At 42.1% G+C, this 20,957-nt stretch overlaps 1 protein-coding gene and 1 long non-coding RNA gene across 2 annotated transcripts; both read right to left on the bottom strand.

Moving 5' to 3' along the window:
• Positions 1-948: 948 nt before the first annotated feature.
• On the bottom strand, positions 949-3,671 carry LOC114551042 (uncharacterized). Its single transcript, XR_003691806.1, has 3 exons — positions 3,338-3,671; positions 3,046-3,212; positions 949-1,174 (listed from the first exon to the last, which is right to left on the bottom strand). It is a non-coding gene; the product is annotated as an uncharacterized LOC114551042 (long non-coding RNA).
• A 1,271-nt stretch (positions 3,672-4,942) lies between these two features.
• Positions 4,943-20,422, bottom strand: LOC114551264 (SLAIN motif-containing protein 1-like). Its single transcript, XM_028572433.1, has 9 exons — positions 19,805-20,422; positions 17,685-17,815; positions 12,111-12,254; positions 11,895-12,008; positions 10,415-10,564; positions 9,475-9,846; positions 7,252-7,401; positions 6,567-6,897; positions 4,943-6,067 (listed from the first exon to the last, which is right to left on the bottom strand). Exons 1-9 carry the CDS (start codon positions 20,269-20,271, stop codon positions 5,992-5,994), a joined length of 1,935 nt encoding a protein of 644 aa, XP_028428234.1. The 5' UTR covers positions 20,272-20,422; the 3' UTR covers positions 4,943-5,991.
• Positions 20,423-20,957: the final 535 nt, after the last annotated feature.

The raw sequence follows: 20,957 nt of genomic DNA on the forward strand, positions 1-20,957 counted from the left end.
ATTTATTTTGAGCTTTACACCCAGAATGACAAAGACAAATACACCCGGAGAACTAACCATTTGCTTGGTGCAAATTTGGTTTGATAGCTCAACTCTGATGGAACGCTGGTTGGGAAGTGTTCAAGGTTATGGGTTCCAACACATGAACAAACATTTATTTTGAGGCCCCCAGATAGAAAGAGAGGCTACACCCCGGAGAACTATCCAAGTGCAGGCAGGCAAGAAGAGAGTTGGTTTGTGCTCAAGACAAGGACAGGCAGAGACCAGAGTAGGAGAGTATTAAGACAAGGACAGGTAGAAACCTTAGATAGGCCCCCAGATTAAGACAAGGACAGGCAGAGACCAGGGAAGGCAGGAACAGAAGAGAGTAGGACACCTTAGAGACAAGGACAGGCAGGACACCTCAGAGAGCGGGAGAGAAGGACAGGTAAGAGACCAGGGAAGGAGAGGAACAGACCACAGTAGGACACCTCAGAGACAGGGCGAGACCAGAGTAGGACACCTCAGAGACCGGGAGAGAACAGAGTAGGACACCTGAGAGAACAGAGTAGGACACCTCAGAGACCGGGAGAGAACAGAGTAAGACACCTCAGCGAGCGGGAGAGAACAGAGTAGGACACCTCAGAGACAGGAACAGACCAGAGTAGGACACCTCAGAGACAGGAACAGACCAGAGTAGGACACCTCAGCGACAGGGAGAGACCAGAGTAGGACATCTCAGAGGAAGAGAAGATTCTAATTTAAGAAAAGAAAAAAAATTGATTTTTTTTTTTATGGACAAAAAAATTATTTACCTCCACTTTCATGGCATGTACTGTGTACAACTGTGTAATAGCACTTTTTAACAGATTTTTTTGTCATTAATACATGTAATAACAGTGTTATAACAATGTAATAACTATGTAATAACCCTTTTTGACACTTTTTTAACTTTGTGATAGCTTTTTGTCATAATACAATATGTATTATGTAATAATTATGTAATGTAATAACACTTTTTGACATGTATGACTTTTCTGAGCTTTTTTTTTGACATAATACGTACTATTACTTACTTTTTTATTAAATTATTTCATGACATACAATACTATGAGTATACAGTGAGTACGGAGAGAAGGCGGCATGAATGGATTGAAGGAACTTCTCCGTTGTGGTCCGGAAACTCTGCACTCATCTGGGGAGAAAACAAGAGAAAGTAAGAGTTTATTGGATTGTTCTGCTTCAATACATCTGGGTCCATTTCTTTTCCTTAAGGAGGAATACACTAGCTACTAGTGCTGAGAACTGTAGCTCCCAAGCAGAGGACGGGCCCTGTCTTGTTAACATCATTTAGTGTCTGAGCTGCACCCTAAGGTCAACAAAGACCGGAAATGATGAAAGCTGTGATACGTATTAATATTAGGGCTGCAACCGTTAGCTGGTCCTATCATGGGGACTGCAGATGGAAACTAGCATTAGCTAACTCTGGTACAAAACATCTTTTTGTAAGTTTAATGTATTTTGTACATTGTCCCTGACAAATAAACTAATTAAATAAATAAATAAACCAGGGGGCAAAGGGCTCCGATACCCCGTACCGCTAAACGACTCAGTCCCGGTACGCAGGAAGTGGGAACAGCAGCCGCCTGCCAAAACCCACACACAACAACCAGTCACCATCACACTTCCAACAAGAAAAGACATCTGCTGAGATAAACAACAGGTAGTTTTCTTATCAACTGCTTCTAAACTGTTCCAGGGTCAGTGGTTGACCTGTGGGTTTTTAATCCATGCTGGAGGAACCGCCTGTCCAAAGCTGTTTAGTTACTGCTGGCTAACGTCAACTTCTCCTACAGCTGACTGCCTGATATTCAGTGCTGTGGGTCGTTTATGGCAAAAATCTCCCAAATAAAATGACCGACAAAATAAGTTGTCACGTTTCCTGATCTTCGGTTTATTCCAACACCACGGACGGCAGGTCCAACAAGCTCCGCTACTTCTGGAACTCTGGCGTAATAATGGTGGGCGACCGCACTTCTTTACTCACTAAACACACACACAGCGATTGGAAGGGTGCGTTTGATTTAATGATCCAGTATTTAATGTTTCGACGACCAAACCACACAAATGATGTCATCTGCACCGGTCAATTCCAAACTGTTTTGTGGTTGGCTGACAAATTACCAGCAAAGTGGTGTGGGTTTAAAAGATCTGTCAACCTTCACAAACCATTCTGTGGAACTTTCCCAATTTAAATAAAGGATTTTATATACATGATGCCAAGTATTTTTAATTTATTTCTATGCCATACAGTAAAAAAAAAATGCAACGTGTGTGTTCAGGGATGCGTGAAGCTGAGGGCGGGAGGAGAACAATACTAAGCGATGAAGGTTGGGGTTACAAGTACCAGAAAGAACTTCGAAAATCTACTTTCACACTCGGCTGCATTATTTTCAGTGTTTTGTCTACAAAACGTCAAACTCTAAACCCCTCTGAGTGGAGAAGATGGAGCCGGCTAAACGTTGTCAGAGACTGATGAGAACTAACAACAGCACTACACCACCAAGCCTACCACACTCACACGTCCTCTCTGACAGCTTACCGACAACTCTAAAACTAACGCTGCCATCGGTGTCAGGAGCTGACACAACATTCAGCTTCAGCACACGTTCTCTCAAACATTTCACACACTGCTTTGTGTGTTTACTCCTTCAAACCCAGCAGACCTGCCGAGGGCTTCAAACTCCAACCTTCTCAACACCGAGGCAGCCACCTGACCAGCAGGTTTTAGAAGATGGAACACAGGGAGGACAGCAGTTTACACTCTGCTCTATCACTACATAGTCGGATTATAGTTCTTCAGCAGAAACAACACAACACAGCCTGGCTCTAACGTACACAAGGTAACAGTTCTGCCACTGGAAATATCTCTACCACAAGCTCCTGCAAACACTTAACCACTGACCTTGAGATTCTGGACTCTGTGTGACCTGACCCTTTCAAATCAACTCAATCCGTCAACATTACAGCCAGCAGCTGTTAATCCGGAGAGAAAGCATGTCCTACCTCAGAGCTTCAGCTCAGAGAAGATGTTCCTTCAGCTGGTCTCTACAAGGCTCCTCTTCTTCTTCTTCTTCTTCTTCTTCTTCTTCTTCTTCCCAGATGACATCTATTGAGGCTGCAGATCTGCAGCTAGGAGACTAATCAAAGCACTGCAGCCGCCACACAGCTGACTGTCAAAGTAAAAAGCATACAACAATAATCAACGGTTATGTAATGTATAGTTATAGTTACATTTATAGTTTGCATTAGCACCGGAATGTGGAAATGTTCATGAATACAATGGGCAAAGACCAACCTGCGGACTTCCAGCTCCCACGGACCATGTAAACACCAGTCCACCTGCAACCGTCTATTAGCAGAAACACAAACAAAACCGATATCAAACGCCATATTCCTTCTCACAGCGATGCGTAGTTTTCTCCTAGCGTCATTCCGGTGAATGTGACCGCGGGGTCGTTTGTTTGTTCGCCCCCAAACAGCCAAAGTAGCAACAGTACAGACGTTAGCATAAGCTAGCTGTAAGTTAGCAACGGGACGCCGGAACCGTGTGTGTGTTTGTGTATCCGCCTACGGCGAGTGGATAGTGCCCCGGATGATTATTGCCTAACCCGAAGGAAGGAGACTGCTGTGTGGGACTTACCATAGACAATATAGAAGAAGGGACTTACCGTCCAGCCTCTGGCTGACTTCAACATTTAGGACACACTCCAGGTCCCATCTCAAGCATCTGTTCATCTCACTGAGCAAAAACACAGCATGCTTTTAGTTGTTCTCTCAACCTGTACAAGTTAGGAGCACAAATACTTTTCAGGCTTGACCCTCTACTCTATTACTCTATTTATCCATTTCTGCAGCTGCAGTCGGGAGTGATTATTTGCAGACTTATTTCTTTCTTGTCTATCATTATTACATTAGATTCTGCTGGTGGTCACCCCCTACAATCCTGGTACGTGGCTACAACTTGCTGGATGTGTATAAAAGAAGTTAAACACTTCCTAAATATGGAAGACAAAAAGTGACTTCATCAATAGTGAAATGAATGCTGAAAACATACAAGTAACACATGGATTTGAAAATGAATACATGCATAAAAAAAAATAAAATCTGTAACTCTAAAAATCAGCATTTGTTTTTTTTGGTATTTTACATTTTTAATTTTAGTACTGTACTTCTACATTTCTACATACACTTATGTCTATATAGCATTTATTTTATTCTTTATTTGCATGTATAGAAATGTATGTCTCAAATAATTACCAGAAGTCGTGTATTTTTTTTGTATGTTTTCATTTATGTATGCATTTGAATATTTCCATATTTATTCAAGCCTTTTTCTTTGTGTATTATTTTATTTATCAATTAATATATGCATTTTTTGTATGAATTCAATTCATGTGTTTTTTCAATTAAAGTTTGCTTTTATTTATTTGGTCATCTTCCAGCATGTATTTATTGATTAGAACGTAATTTGGTCCTCCATTCAGGAATTCTTATTTATACTAATTACATACACGTGTGAGAGCTTGGTCTCAAAGCGTTACATGCACCTGCTGTTGTACGAGTTTTTTTCAAATAAATATTTAATATGTAAGTTCTTAGTATACATTTTATTTTAGGTTCAAACTGCTGAGATCTTTCATTACAAATCATAGGGTTCAAAGTGAACTTGTACCTTTTGGGGCTATGAGTCTAGATTTCCCTAATTCTACCACTAGGCGGCAACATGTCTGTGCTACTATTACCACCATAGACTGTTAATATTAATTATGAATTATTACCACAGCTCGGTGCATACTGAATAAAGTACTTTTAAAGCATAGGCAGTGCATATTTAAACTGGTTTACTATTTAGTTCAAAGTTGCAGGTTTAAATTCAACATAAAGTACTGAGGAAAAAAAGTCACATTTGATTCAGTGGGTTTTATTAAAACGTTTCACTCATTCAGCTCATCACAGGAACAAAAGGCTCAGGATTTTGTGAAATGCGCCATAGTGACGGCCATTTAAAAACACAAGCCAAATATTACAAAGAAACAGTGCTACATTATGCCGTGTAGAACCGAAATCTTCCCACAAAAAATAAAAATCCAGAAGATGAAATGTAAAAGGAAGTGCAACCATTAGTAAACAGAAGATAAGAAGTTCAGAGATTTATACAAAGTGCAACAAGAACAGATCCCTTACAGGGCCTTAAACTATTTCAGAGAGTTAATATGCACAGTTTAGTGATACCATGGTGAGACAATTTTGTAAACACATTCACACCTTTTTCCTTTTGGTCACATTTAAAATTCAATAATATTGCATCAATATATATTTATATAAATAGCCATTTAATAGTAAGCTTTGTACACAGATACATACAGTCAACCTTGTAAAAATGAGACCAAATGTGCCCAAACCAACAGGGACGGATTCATTTTAGCAGCATCGTTGGCGCTTGTTGCCAGAGGGAAAACACCTGATTAGTTTAAAAAAGGTATTTAAAATAAATATATAAATACATACAGTATTGTGAGGCTCTTTTTTTTTTTTTATAAAAAGTGGCAGGCCTCTTTAGCAGGTTAGTTCTACTGGTACCCTACAGCCAGTGGTTTATTGCACAAGAGCAACAGGGAACAACGCCCCCTTGGCACGGACCAAACTCAGGAGCGTCAAGCTGTCGGTAAAATTAGACCTGATCTGCATCCACTCAAATCCAGAAAAAAAAAGGAAAAAAAAGACATCCCGTCTTCCCCGAAGAAATTCTGCATAGAATTCAATGGATGACATGAGAGATCAGTTCACTTGTGGCCCTTTTGGAGAACCCTTGTATGCAGGACTTAAGCAGATTTAAGGTTACAGTTACTTTTTGGTCAACACCATTCAAAACATCCCCAAGGAAAAGCTTTATGTTGAGGTGTGGCGAGTTACCCGAGCCAGCGGGGTGTCCACCAGTCCATCCATCCATCAGTAGCAGCCGTCCCTCCAGCTGCTGTCCCGAAGGGCACTGAGGGTGGACAGGCTCTTTGGAGGCGTCAATAAACTGCAGAAAATCATAAAGGAACCGTCAATTAGGCATATTTGACAACCTTTATAAGAGAGCACAAACATTTTCTAATCTAGCAATTAGGGCTGAAACTTAACGATTATTATTTTCCATTAATCTGTCGATTATTTTCTCGATTAGTTGATATAAAATGTCAGAAAATAGTGAAAAATGACATCCTCAAGTGCCTTTGTTTTGTCCACAGCTAAAATATATTCAGTTTACTTCACAGAGGAGTGAAGAAACCAGAAAACATTCACATTCAACAAGCCAGAATCAGAGAACTATTACTTTTTTTTCATAGAAAATGATCCAAGGGCATAACTTTGGGTTCAAATATTATATATCATATTATTAGATATTTGGAAATACTTGTAAATTACGCCTATGCTTAAACCGATTAATTGATAATCAAAATAGTTGGCGATTAATTTGATAGTTGACAACTAATCGATTAATCGCTGCAGCTCTACTAGTAATAAAATAAAGGCTTTACCTCCGCGCTGGTTGGCCCTTGCTGCGGGGGGTGGAGCTTGGGGTGCCAACAAAGGAGGCGGGGCGGGGCAGGCCGCTGCGTGGCGTGTTTGGGGTGGAAGTCGGCGCCCCTGCTCCACACGGAGGTTTACTGAGCATAGGGATGCCAGTGATGACCCCGCTGCTCCCCCCGCTGCTGACATTCAGACACTGGAGGCTGGTGGAGGCCGGAGTGGGGGCCGAGCCCTTGATGGTGGGACTGACGTAGGCGGTGGCCTTCAGCGGCTGCCGTGACAACGTGGAGAAGTTCCCGACGCTCTGGACCCTGTTCTGCAGCTGGCCTGGGGAGGGGACTGGAGTGGAGATAACAGATACAAGATTAAATGAGATCCTACTGTATGTGGGTTTAAAATAATAAAAGTTTATGAAGAAACAACTCCCAAAATTTCTTCTGTGCAGGTGCATTGGAAAAGAACATAACTTGGAAACAAAGGAACAAATGCTGTACTCTGCTCTTGCAATAGCATCGCCATTTATTTACAACATTTGAGAGATTTGTTGTTGTTGTTGTAAATAAACGGTGACGCTATAGCAAGAGCAGAGTGCCAGATTTGTTCCTTTGTTTCCAAGATAATAATAAAGTTAAAAAAAATTTAATGTAATGTAAAATACAAATGCACTTGTATATGAGAGAATCTGTATCTTACTGAAGGACTGCAGTCGAGCCAGCCCACTGGACGAATCAAAACTCTGGCTGTTACGAAGCAAAGAAGGGGAAGCACTAGGATTGGTTGGAATGGGCACACTAGGCATGCTGGGAGCTCTGACAAGGTTAGGCATGCTCCTCCGCAGCTTATCTGAAAGAGACACAAACATAAAGAAATGAAGTTAATAACTGCATTAGGGCAGACTGATGTAACAACAGAGCTGTCTTACTGGCCTTAACGTCTCAAAGATACAAATAAATACAATAAACCATTATTTGCTTTCAGAGGTTGAAAGTAACAAATTACAATTACTCGCGTTACTATAATGGAGTAGTTTTTTTGTGTACTATTGCTCTTTAGAGTAGTTTTTAAAATCTGTTAGGTGTGTTTTGTTTTAAGTATTGCACGTTGCTACATTTTAAATCAAATCCATTGTTATGGCCAAATATCTGTCAACAAACTCAAATCAAAAATGTCAATCAATCAAAAATCGCTTTTTTCAAGGTTTTTATTGCTTATTTTTTTACTTTTTTGGCTCTGTGCCCTTAACAAATCACAAAAGACTGTGATTGAATTAAATAAGTATAAATAAGATATTAAAATAGGTATAAATGTAAAAAAGTATATCTCCATCTCTGTTAAAAAGTAACTTGTACCCTGAGTACATTTTAAATGAACTACTTTTAACTTTTACTTGAGTAGAATTTTATGCCAGTAATTATATTTGTACTTAAGTAAAAGTTCATCAAAGTAATCATACTTTTCTTAACTTGAATATTTTGGTACGCTTTCCACCTCTGGTTGCTTTTTTGGGAGCTGTTGGTCAGCGTGTTCTTTTATTCCAACTCCATCCCTTAAGAGGCCACATAAAGCTCTATGTTGAGGAGGTGATCTCTCCTGTAACAACAGCTTCCAGCCTCCTCAGTCACATATACTCTCCTAACTCTAATCCCATCAAACTCTCTCTCGTCTCCGCCTCAGAAACGGGAACACGCGCCTGTCTGAGGGCTTTAACAGTGGGTTGTACTGTACAAGAGGCTTAACCAGAGTTATTATTAAGTGGTACAGTGAGGACATCAGTGGGGGGTCAGCCCGGGGCGTCCACACATGGTTAGAGAGCGAAGATGGGATCTCAAAATGAGACAAATTGTAAGAAAGCACAGTTACAGGTAATGAATTAATGGGTTTAACGTTAAAAGTTTGAATATTGTTTAAAGGTTTAGGAGGTTAGGAGACTTACATTTCACTTTGGATTTAGTGAAAAACAATGTTGACTTACTCTCATATTCGGCTGGACGCCATGATCATTTCCCCCAAAGCAATACGTGCAACAGCGTACACATATATACAAATACACACAGAAATATTACACGTACAAAACATATAAACAGAGAGATAACTGATTAGTACTATTGACAGCAATGAGAGCAGTATATTTCAAAGTTAAAAAGTCTAAGCAATCATGTTCTACCTCGCTTTTCTGACTAGAAAATTTAAAGTGAGAATCAGAAGACTTGAGTTTTGAGGTTGCATTATGGGAAGTGTAGGCTTCATGGTTTATGGGTATTTCAGCCACTGCTACATGCTACTTCTACTTGTCTGTACTTGGCTCCCCCAACTTTATGGAAGTGCAATACTAGAATGCCTGAGTATATCATTTGACTTTTTGGAGTCGTGTTTTTCCGCCATCCAATGAAGGCAAGTCCAATATTTGATATCCTTTTAGCTGTTTTGGTCTCCGCCATCTTAGGAAAATATCTGGCTCCTCTGCTGCTAAATGCCACACCAGCTAGTTACTATTTATATTAAATTCTCTCATCTATCTATATATATTTAGTTTACCTGTCTATACATAAAAAGTGTTTATAGTGTACATGTTATTTTTATTATTACTCCTGTTGTTCATCTATTTTTTTTCCTACTAAATTTCTATTTAATGTGAATTTTTGAGCTGCTGTCACAAGGGAATTTCCCCAGTGTGGGATAAAGTCCCCTTATCTTTTCTTACTAACATTCAGGCTTAGTTCTTAATTTTTTTTTTACATTTTTGGTCCACCAGCCACTCAATAGATCACCATTGTTTTTATGGCTGGTGAGTGAAGCAAATCTACCAGCCACTTGCATTTCTTTACCAGCATTTGGCTGGTAGATAGTGCTCATTTTGACCCCTCCAAACTTTGGTTGTCTGCCATTCGGTGCAGGTACATCAGAGTCATTTCTCACCTGATCCTGGTCGGAAGCCGTGCAGCTCGGCTGCGCAGGGGCTGCCCAGCCCCAGGCCCAGCCCCAGGCCCTGAGGCTGGGCCTGGGGCTGGGGTTGGAAGGCGAACCCTGCGGACGGGTAAGGGGGAGTGGAGGGGGTGGAAGGCGGGGTGGACAGGGAGCTGGTGCTTCTTCGCCAGTCTCGGATGCTGGAGAAAGTGTGGGAGTGCGGGAGGCGGGTGAGGCGCGGCTGCGGCGGGGGCAGGAGGCCGTAGTCTTCGTCGTCCTCGTCTTCCTCCTCCAGGTCGAGGCCGGCGCTGAGCTGGAAGGTGAAGCTCTGGCTGCGGCGGTTGGCCAGGACGGACGACGTGCTGGCGTAGTCCTGTCTTAGACCTGGGGGAGCGAGATTATGAGGACCAGCGTGACAGACACACACACAGACACACAGACACACAGACACACAGACACACACACCTCCTGGGATTAATGAAGCTGAAGTAGCGATGAGCTCTGAGATCTGGTGCCATATGTTAAAATATTAGAAAGGAGGGAACAATAGAGACGGATGAACAGCAGAACAAGTCAGTTGGCGCACAAAAACACAGACACACTAAAATAAAATACAAAATACATTTTACCAATACTGTTCAGAAATCATTTGGACTAGATTTAGCTTAAAATGCACGTATGTTTAAGATTAAACATGAGTTTAAAAAAAAAAAAAAAGGTTTATTCAACCCTAAATTTACTCCATGCAATGTCTCAGGGAATCACCGACTTAAAATAAAGAACAGCCAGCCTGCAATTTGGAGATTTAAATTATACACCATTTCTCAGAGCAGGAGCGGTTCTGGGGACAGAAATACTGTCATTAGGCATGTTGAAGAGCCAATCTACTGCATGTTTTCTTGCCTAGTGTTGGGTGTCTGTTGTTTAAATCCGAACAGAGTCGATAACTTACTCTCCTCCTGCAGTCGGGCCATAACCTGGACGTCGGTGAGGTCTTGCAGTTTGTATCCCAGGGTGATGGAGTCGTCCTCCACCTCCGAAGAACCGAGGTCACGGTCCACGGACGACTGGAGACTGAGGGCGCAGCGCCGGAGGCTGCGGCCTGCAAAACAAAAATAGAACCAGCGTCAGAGAACGGAGTTTGACTCGTGCCACTTCTCCTTATCTTACCTTTTCCAGTGGTTTTCTGACACGGTGTTAGACAAACGAGACGGTCACTGCGGCTCAACAACGTTCAGTAATGAGAAAAGCCCTCGAGTCCTCGTAGTGTCCTCTACATAAAGATGAAGGATCCAAACTAATGAAGGCTCATGCTTGGCTCTGAGAATTAGAATCTATTAAGTACCAGCGAGGCGGAAATATTGTTAAGGTTAATGATATTCCTGATATCTGCGCACTGTGACGTCTCTCTAAAATAATCCTTCCCATCATTGGGGTTATTCCAATTACTTTTTTTTTTACATTTGCTCTAATGTGGTAAAGTTTTCAGACTTTGAGGCTTTCTGGCTCATCTTTCACTCACACTTTACATATTTTCTCACTTAATTCTAATGGTAGTTTACTGGAACTACTGAAATAGTCCCTACAGCATTAAAACATCTCACAGCAATATCTTTTAGTATCCTCAGTAGTTTGGACATGTTGCTGCTGAATTTCTATGGATTTTTTCAAAACTACGTAAATAAATTGAAAATCATTCACCTCTATTGTATTTGTGGGAAGGCAAAAAAAGCTTAAATTTACAAAAGATATAATTTTATATGACTGCATTACATATTTATGGTCTTTAAAAACCAAAAAATATAATACATTTTTTTTTTACAGTTTGGTTCGTTGAATTTGGACTCCTGGCAATCCTGGCTATGTCCGTGAATAACATAATATCATATTGGTGATGCACAGATAGATGAAAGTGCGTTTTATTTTTGGAACAAAAGAAAATGAAAAAGAAAATCAAGGAGTAAGCCATGGTTTTTTAATATTGTTTGGATGAGCACTGTCATGGAACTGAGCCTCGGGCTAAAAAAGCCAACAGTGAGCCCCGGTGGCAGTCAGTTACTACAAAAACCCTGAACAGTACTCCAATGTGGGCTCTCTCGTTCCCTGCAGCCTTGCCCTCACTGCTGCGTCTGGAACATTCTTTCTTTCCATCACGAATAATGCACAAATGGCTTTGGCACAGTGGGATCTCTGCAACTGAAATGTTGCTTGAAGCCGCAGCGGAAATCTATTCCTTTACTCCCACGACTTGCATTACAACACAGTCGTGGGTGGCCGACCCAGTTCTACGCAGAGCGTCTTGCACCTACCTGCACATTAATATTCTGATTGCGATAAAAAGCAGAGTTGGTATTCAGTTTGATGTTCTGTGCCATATGAGACAAGGAAAGCAGGAAGTAAGATGTGTGTAAAGCAGGAGCATCGGGGCTTACTGCGGTTGGCGGGGAAGAAGGTGGGAGTCCTCTCCGAAACAGGGGAGAGATCCTTCCCTACAGGACTCAGCGTCCGATGGAGGACCGGGTGGAGCGGGGAGGAGAGGGCTGGAACTAAGGGAGAAATTTGGAGTTTAATAATACAAATGTTTGTCAGAGCTGCTCCAGAGGTAAAAAAAAAGGCTTTCAAATGAAAACAGCCAAGTCCTGAGTTACCGTGTCTTTCAGCCGACTGGGGAGTGGAGCAGGGTTTGGCCGACGGGGAAGAACTGATGGGTGACACTCCGGCCACTCGACTCAGGGGAGGGCCGGGGGAGGAGGTGGGAGAGGGGCTGGAAAGGGAGCTACGCCACCTGGACACTAAGGAGGGTGGGTTTGCAGGAAGAGAAACAAGCAGTGGGGATGTTATTAATACAACAAATCATAAAAACCTTTATGCATCAGAAGTGCATATCAAATATGAAGATACCCAATCAATGAGTAGGTTTATATGCACACCAATATTCCACTATTATTCCGAATATGAAAAATATTCAGAATTTGATACAGGCCATGTAAACAGCATATTCCGGTTGGATATTCCAAATGAGGCCTTTTTTCCCCCCGAATATAGCATTTTCCGATTAAGACCTGAGGGATATTCTGGTATTATTCGGTTTTAGAGGCATTCTGTGGACATGTATACAGTGGATTCGGAATATGCGTCTTAATCTGGGTTTTTACTGCAAGCTACTACGGCCAGCTCTGCACGTTGCTATGGTTTCTGTACACAAACCAACCAGCCAACAGTTTTCAAGGCTGCAGACCCGATAAGAAGGAGAAATACTTTTAGACACTATCAAAGACTTGGATATCAACAGGTTTTTGGATATGTGCACACATCGCTACTTCGATCTTTACAAGAAGCTGGCTGAAGAGAGATTGAAAGAAGAGGGACGCCGTCTTCACACGGTCCAACAAATTGTATTTTGCCCGGCTACATGTAAACGGGAAAATTAGTGGAATATTCACATTCATTAGCCATGTTAACAGCTTAGTTGGAATATCGTCTTTTTCGGAACAAGGGCAAAAACCGGAATATTATGTGCATGTAAACGTAGCTAGTCACTGAGACAAAGTCATTCTCTTAAGTTGAATATTAATTTACATCATTAATGTCTTAGCTGTAAAAACTTTAGATTCCAGCAGTAAAGACAACCGGCTGTTTGCTTCCCATATTATTAAATACAAAGTTGGACTACGCTTGGTACAAACCTGTCCGATACCTGAAGTTTAAAAAGGTCCCATGTCATGAAAATTTCACTTTGAGGTTTTTTAACATTAATATGCGTTCCCCCAGCCTGCCTATGGTCCCCCAGTGGCTAGAAATGGTGATAGGTGTAAACCGAGCCCTGGGTATCCTGCTCTGCCTTTGAGAAAACGAAAGCTCAGATGGACCAATCTGGAATCTTCTCCTTATGAGGTCATAAGGAGCAAGGTTACCTCCCCTTTCTCTGCTTTGCCCACCCAGAGAATTTGGCCCACCCATGGGAGAGAGAGAGACATCATGGCTTTCAAACGAGCGAAGTGGCAGTTTTTCAAGACCTTACCCCCCCTCTCTCCTCCTCAATAACTACAGACACAGAAATGGCACATCCTAAGGAAAGCTCATTGTGGGACTGGCTCTAGTGGCTGTAATTCCACTAAGGTCTATATAAAAGAGACTTCAGATACAGTATTAGGGGACCACTAAGGTCTATATAAAAGAGACTTCAGATACAGTATTAGGGGACCACTAAGGTCTATATAAAAGAGACTTCAGATACAGTATTAGGGGACCACTAAGGTCTATATAAAAGAGACTTCAGATACAGTATTAGTGGACCACTAAAGCCTATATAAAAGCATCCAAAGAGCACCATGTCATGGGACATTTTATCACATTTAAAAGAAACATTGGTAAGAAAATTCTGTTAAATATTTTCCTCCATTCACATAGCCATAGATCACACAAATAGCATTCTTCCAAAACATATTCCCCTTTACTGTGTTTTGTTAAAAGTTGTTGTGCATTTGTTCGGTTTCTCCACTCATTTATTCAGGTTTGAACTTGCAGCTCAAGTCTGCCTCTCTCAGTATTAAGACTACACTTCCCATACACCACCTTGCTTCTTGTCGTCTTCCACGGTGCTAAAGCAGTACACCAGATCTCTGGCAGAATGTGCTTGCATACGACCACATTTCTTTCTTTTAGTTAAGACTTTAAAATAATGTGTTAATGCTTTGTCAGTATTTGATGAACAACTACAACCTATATAAATGCCTCATTATTCATGTGTCCAACCAGGTTTTTATTTGATGATGGAGCAAGTCATTTGAAATGAGGTATTGTTCTATCTAGAAAAGCAGATGACAGTTTTATTTTATTTTTCTGCAGCTATTGAAGCACACATTTGCTTTCCTGCTAAATTAAAGTCACATAATCAGGGATATCTAGATAATCCCATGGATGGAAGCTCAAAGTTTATGCAGACTATATTTATTCTTTACATCAGGAACCATCACCAGTACAGGACAAACGTGACCCTTCATTCAGAACACAGTTCGTAAAATAAAATAAAAATGCCCCCCCCAAAAACAGCCCTTTCTCACCTCAAAGCTCCAAAACCTTAACTGGCTCTAACAACAATAATGCAAAGACAGGAAAGTACACACAGACAAAAGATGTCTGAAGAGAGGGCAGCACTGTGCAGCGGTTACCTCAGCAGCACTGTGACTGTCACCAACCGCTCTATTCAACAGCTTCAAACAAAAGGACAAAGCTGTATTCAACGCACACACGCACACACGCACACACGCACGCACGCACGCACGCACGCACGCACGCACGCACGCACGCACGCACGCACGCACGCACACACACTTTTGGCTGGTTTGAAGCACCAGTGACAGAAATATTTTGGGACTAAGGATGAATCAAAATGTGCTGTGTGTGTGTATGTGTTATTGAAGCCTAAGATGCAGGAGGAAGATTTCTCTCCGCTACCTGTCAAATGTAAGCCATTTAAAGCTACGGGGGGGGATGTATCCCTTTCATGTAAATGGTCTCCATGGCAACAGCTCCCCCATTTTCACTGTACTGAGAGTCGGAGAGAGATAGCAGGGTCGAGTTGTTGCGCGGATCCCTCGGCCTGCTAACACAGCGATGCAAAGGACCAGCGCCTCTGATGCAACCAGCTGCCCAGCTGGTGCAACTTCAGAGCACTGAGCCAAGTCAAGGGTCCACGCTGTGACCCAAATATTAATACAGTATCAGAGCTAGCCAAAAGTATGTGGACAGCAGACAACACAATGCTGATACTACAAGGTCTTTAAAGGCATGGTTTCCCCCTGTTTGGTGTGGGATAGAGCTGCTACAGTTAATGGTCAACTATTAAATTAATTATTAACTATTTTGATAGTCCATTCAGTTTGAGTAATTTTTTGCCTCAACATCAGTGCTGCTGGACCTCAACAGTGAATGTAGGAGCTTTCATGAACCGGCCACTGACAAAAAGAGCAGTCCAGCTAGAGCTGAGCAAAATGGATGGTAAAGGCAAATAATACAACAGCTAGTAAGTCTGGTAAGTTTAGAAAATGACATCACTTTACTGTAATGCAGCCTTTAAACCAGGAAAAGACACCACTTGTGTCATATCATGATATTACAATATCCAAAATTACACAATTACAAAAATGCACCCACGCATGTGAGCCAAAGCACCATCACACACACACACACACACACACACACACACACACACACACACACACACACACACACACACACACACACACACACACACACACACACACACACACACACACACACACACACACACACACACACACACACACACACACACACACACACACACCTTTTTCCAGGTCTCTTTGTCGATAAGCTCAAGACATTAAATCTATTTTTAAAAAGTCGATTCAGGCGCCTGCGGTAACCATGACAACGCTGAATGCAAACTAAGACACCACTATTGATTCTCAGGTCTTGACTTTTCAGATCTTGAAGTAACCATGACAGCTGGTTTGTTTTTTAGGGAAGCTCAGCTCTTCCTGCTCAACACGTTGTTCTTCCTCTTCTTCAGTGGTGCATAATATAATTAGGTGATGCCAAGACATGCAGGTCAGGTGACCCGGGACTGATCTGCTTAATGCTACAAGGTTTGGACAGATTATAGTCTGTGAAGTCTACTGTCCTGCTGAGTCCCATTAGTCACAGTGAAGGTGACTGCACTTCAACCTGGAGCGTGTTCCCTGTGGATCTAGTCACTTTTTATACATTTTTGACAACTTTCTGACATCACAAACGCTTAATCAATGAATCAAGACAATATAATTGTTAGTGGCAGCTCTAAAGTATCAAGAAGCACAAAATGGAAATACTCAAAGTAATTCAAAATTGGACTTAAACAGGGGAACTCCACTGATGTGTACTATACATCCTCATCTGTGCCTGAGGCTGACAAGATAAATGCAAGCTTAACATGAACAAGCCCTCATTTTATCTGATCACTTCCATCTGAAACTCCTGAAAATGACATTATTTTCAGTGCCAGACTGCCTCCTACACAAGTCAGCGAGAGCATCTAGCTATAAAGTCTGGATGAGAAACAATTTAACAGTTCTTCCTGGCCAACATTTGTGTTGTGTGAGTCATTGAGCTTTCGCTCAGTCAAGTTCCTTCTGGCAAGACAGCTAAAAGCTGTGTACATCAGTTTAAAAACAGCCTGAAGGAGAGCAGCATCCTGCAAACTAATCTGCTAAGAGATCTTATGAAAATAAAAGGAAGACAAAAAAAAAAGACTGAACACAAATGAAAGTAACATAAGTAATAAACAAGGAAAATAAATCATAATAACCCCATTGGGGCCTTGCACTCATGCACTTTTGTGCTCGGGCCCTAATAACCCTAAACAGAGCCACATCTGGAGATGCCAACTAGGCCTAGATGAAGTGTAAAATCATCTACAACATGAAATACTCTTACAATGCGCATCTTTATTTAAGGAAAAGTGACAAACCTGAAATGATTAAACAACCTGAGATTGAACTCAAGCTGAACTCCACGAAGACATTTCCAGCATTGTTCATTAGACAGACTTCACCCCTCAGACCTCCGCACGCCAAAGAAACCAGGCCTTCATTTTAGCCAAATTTGACTTGTTGAATCGGCCGGTGGGCAGTCGGACTCAATGACCAATCTGATCGGTGGAGTGCTAGCCCTTGACTAGTGAATCAGTGCACGAGAAAAAACGGAGCTGACGACGCCAGCACCTTCTTATTACTAGCCATGGTATTTTCTTCCGTTCAGCGAGTAATGACAACATTTTTTCACCTCTCCATCACATCTTTTATTGATTATGTGTATATTAATCTGTAGTATTTGTATATGTGTAAACCAATCAACTTAACTAAACTGGTTGTAGTGGGCATCCCCCAGTGAGAAAGTGGCGAGCAGGGGATAATGGAACTACAGTAAGCAACCAGAGCCCCGACATGGTGATGGCCCTTGTTTTTGTCTGCACATTTGACATCTTCTTGCTGTCCCCTTTCTTGCAAGCAAGGTGTGATGTCACTGACTTAGCTCGTTGCAGACACACATCCATGCGTGGTTACACACAATAACTTCTAATGTAACAACACCCTATTACAACAGTCTCTTGCACTGCCAAATCTTTAGCTGTGCAACACAACCCTGCCCCAGGGCCAATCACTCATTTTCTTTCCACACACAAACGGGGTGTCATTTGGTACCTTGTTCCAGGCGGAGGGACAGCGATCTCCTGGCGACCTCCACCTCTGATTTGTCCAGAACCTGCCGGCACCACTGCAGAGGTGTGATGGAGCCAGCTGTGGGCTCTCTGGCTTTTGATGGCACGTACAACCTGGAGAGAGTCACAGATTGAAATGCTGAGAGTCAAACAATCACCTGAACTGTCCCAGGACAACATAGGCTACTATTTAAAAAGCACCTGAGAAAGAAACAAGTTTATTCAAGAGCCTGCAGCCATGCTAGCAGCTCTGCGATCTGTTTGAACGCCAACATGTGGATGTTCAGCAGGTATAATGTTTACCATGCTGATCATCTCAATTTAGCATGCTTATTAGCACTAACACAAGCGCAGGTGAGGCTGATGGGAAGGTCATTAGTTCTGCAGGTATTTACAACGGTGGGGCTGCAACTAATGATTATTTTCAGCCATGAGTTTTTCTTTTTTAACTATAATAGGCCAGAAAATACTGAAAGAATGCCGATCCTAGTTTCTCAGAGTCAAAGGTTTTTTGCCCAAATAACAGTCCAAAACTCAAAGATATTTGAATTACTATGATATAAATCAGAGAAAAGCAGCAACAGTTTCATTTCAGTTGCTCATTGGATGGAAACATAACTATTTATTGCCAGAGACGTGATGGCATCCAAGTTGAAAACGCAACAAAAATGAAAGATTGCAACATTGATTCTTACTATTTTAAAATAACTCATTGCTGAACGTACATTATTGTTTTTTTCCATAGAAACACAATCAGAGATGAAAAGTAGCAGGTGCCATTTCTATGCAAATGTAGTACCAACATCACTGTGGTTTCTTTTGCATTGTTTGTAGGATTTGAATGTTATTAAAGTATTATAAAAATTGCCCTGTTGGGATTATTTCTTCATGTAGTCCCTGAGAGATCTTTCTTTTGTGCCACCAATCAATCTCTTCCCTGTCTTAAGGTGATGCTAAGCTTTTCCGATATGAGGAAGAGGAGCCGCTCTGTTCAAACGGAGTGGATCAGATTATTCTGACAGCCCTGAACTCATTCTCCACGATTTTCTTTTGCTCTGCGGGCAACATGGAGGGAGCTGAATTATAGATTAAAACCTTCACTGACATCAGGTGAGAGGTGGAAGGGGACACACAAAAACATCTTGGTTACTATTCCGAGACACGAGGAGGGGACATGCCTGCAATGTTAACACACCAAACACAAAAACAAAATATGAATGCAAATGTGCTGCAGTGCAGAATCAGCAGTACTCTTTACTCTTCAAAGATAACTTTGATCTCTTGGGTTTCTACCATGCACTCTGACCTTACTGATAGGGGTAGACAAAATATTAGAAACACCTCTCAGTGTAACCATAAACTACATCCTCCAACATGGTGAATCAACACCTCTCTACAAATCTTAAAAGTAGGGATTTATTGCAGGACTGCTGTTTAATGCCACTTTCTAATAGCCAACTGTATTGATTAACTGAAAAAGCTAAATCAATTGGTTACTTATGAAAACAACTTAGTTAGTTGCAGCCCTATAACAGTCTACAAACTGGCCTCCTATTGGTTTATTTGCATGAGATGGTCAGTTCACTCTGCAAGATGCAACATGGTCAGCCAAATGAGAGTTCCTGATCTTGATTTGGTCTCTTTGCAACAACCTCACATGTCATGTTTTACTGGAAGCAGGCAATAAATGACAGGTAATAGTTTTTTTTTCCCTGCAGATTTTTTGGAAGAAATGGCAGCAGCAGCAACAGTTAGGCTACACTATCTGTTGGAAATTATGGCAAATACTGTTAAGCATTCAGCCAATGGCATTTTGATATTAATTTGTCTCCTGCACAGAGGAAGAATGGCAGCACGGTGCAGCCCCGATGACAGGCCTGATAACAAGTGGTCTCTCTCTCTCTCTTTCTCAGCTAATTCAGTGCCAATTTGCGTGGCTTTGTCCTGCAGTGGGCTGGACGGGCTGGTTACATCCAGACACAATGAGAAAACCAGGCGTAAATAACAGGAGAAGCATCATCACACATGTGGCCTCTGCATGCAGGGGACATGATTTAAGTACTGCATAAAGCAACAAATGGTTGGGAAATTTAAAACAGTTACCATGTTTCATCAGACTCGTCTGAGCAGCACAGAGAATCAAAATCCAAAAGTTCCAGCTCGTCCAGAAGCGACGGCTCGGATCCGTCCTCCGCCTCCCCCGCAGCAGCAGCAGCAGCAGCAGTCGCCGCCGCCGCCGCCGTCGCTCCATCTCCACCGGAGTGCGGCTGGAAATAGTCGAAAGGCTCCTCCGGGGGCACGAATGCCTCTAAGGACGACTGACACAGCAAGGTGGGCAGCGGGCTGGGGAGGCGGTATCCCCCGGCGCTGCCGAGCACGCACGCCGAGGATGGAGGCAGCACCTGCGGGCCGCCGGAGCAGCTACTCGCCCGGGTCCGCAGCTGCTCATTCTGGCGCTCCAGCTTCCGGACCAGCTCCTGCAGCTTCTTCACCTCCAACTCGGCGTTCAAGGTGTTGCTGTTGCAGTCGACCTCGGTCATTATCGCGTGGTTCAGTACCGCTGCCTCCATTGGAGCAGAACAAAAAGAAATAAAGCTATTCTAGCCGCTACTCCACCTCCAAATGAGATGAGAAATGGCTCACCCGTCGCCCTCAGACCGGTTTTCTGTATTCCTGTAGCGTAGTGATCTGTCTCGTGAGCCTGTCTGGACGGTTACCCAATGTGAGACTATATATGACTCCGCCCCTCCGGCACACCCCACCCTCCGCCTCCCGAACTCACTGCACTGACTACAGGTACACATTGCACCTGTCGCAAAATAAATGATGAGCTAGTATACAAAATAAGAGTACGAAAAGCCAATAATCGAATTGTTTCTAAGACATTGTTTCAAGCACATTTGCGCCCACACCTGTTATTAGTCAGCATCCGTTTAGTTGATGGCTTAATTGTTCTGAACAGATAAATATGGCTTCTAATCAGAGACTGTATAAAACTAGGTTATAATTAGCAGAAGCACGTCTGCTAAACATGTATGTGCATTTGGCGGCATCTTGTGGCTGAAGATGGCAATGACACGAGAAGGAAAATACAGTATGTATCAGCAGATTTGGAAAAGTTTGGCCAATGAAAATAATTAAGTAATTTATCAAGCAAAAAACCTTTGCTTGTACCAGCTTCTGAAATGTAAGGAACTTTAAACCAGTATGTAGATTTATCATGAACAAATTTAGTGAAATGCTGAAAAAAAGGTGT

The sequence above is a fragment of the Perca flavescens genome, chromosome 24, assembly GCF_004354835.1.
Source record: "Perca flavescens isolate YP-PL-M2 chromosome 24, PFLA_1.0, whole genome shotgun sequence".
NCBI lineage: Eukaryota > Metazoa > Chordata > Actinopteri > Perciformes > Percidae > Perca > Perca flavescens.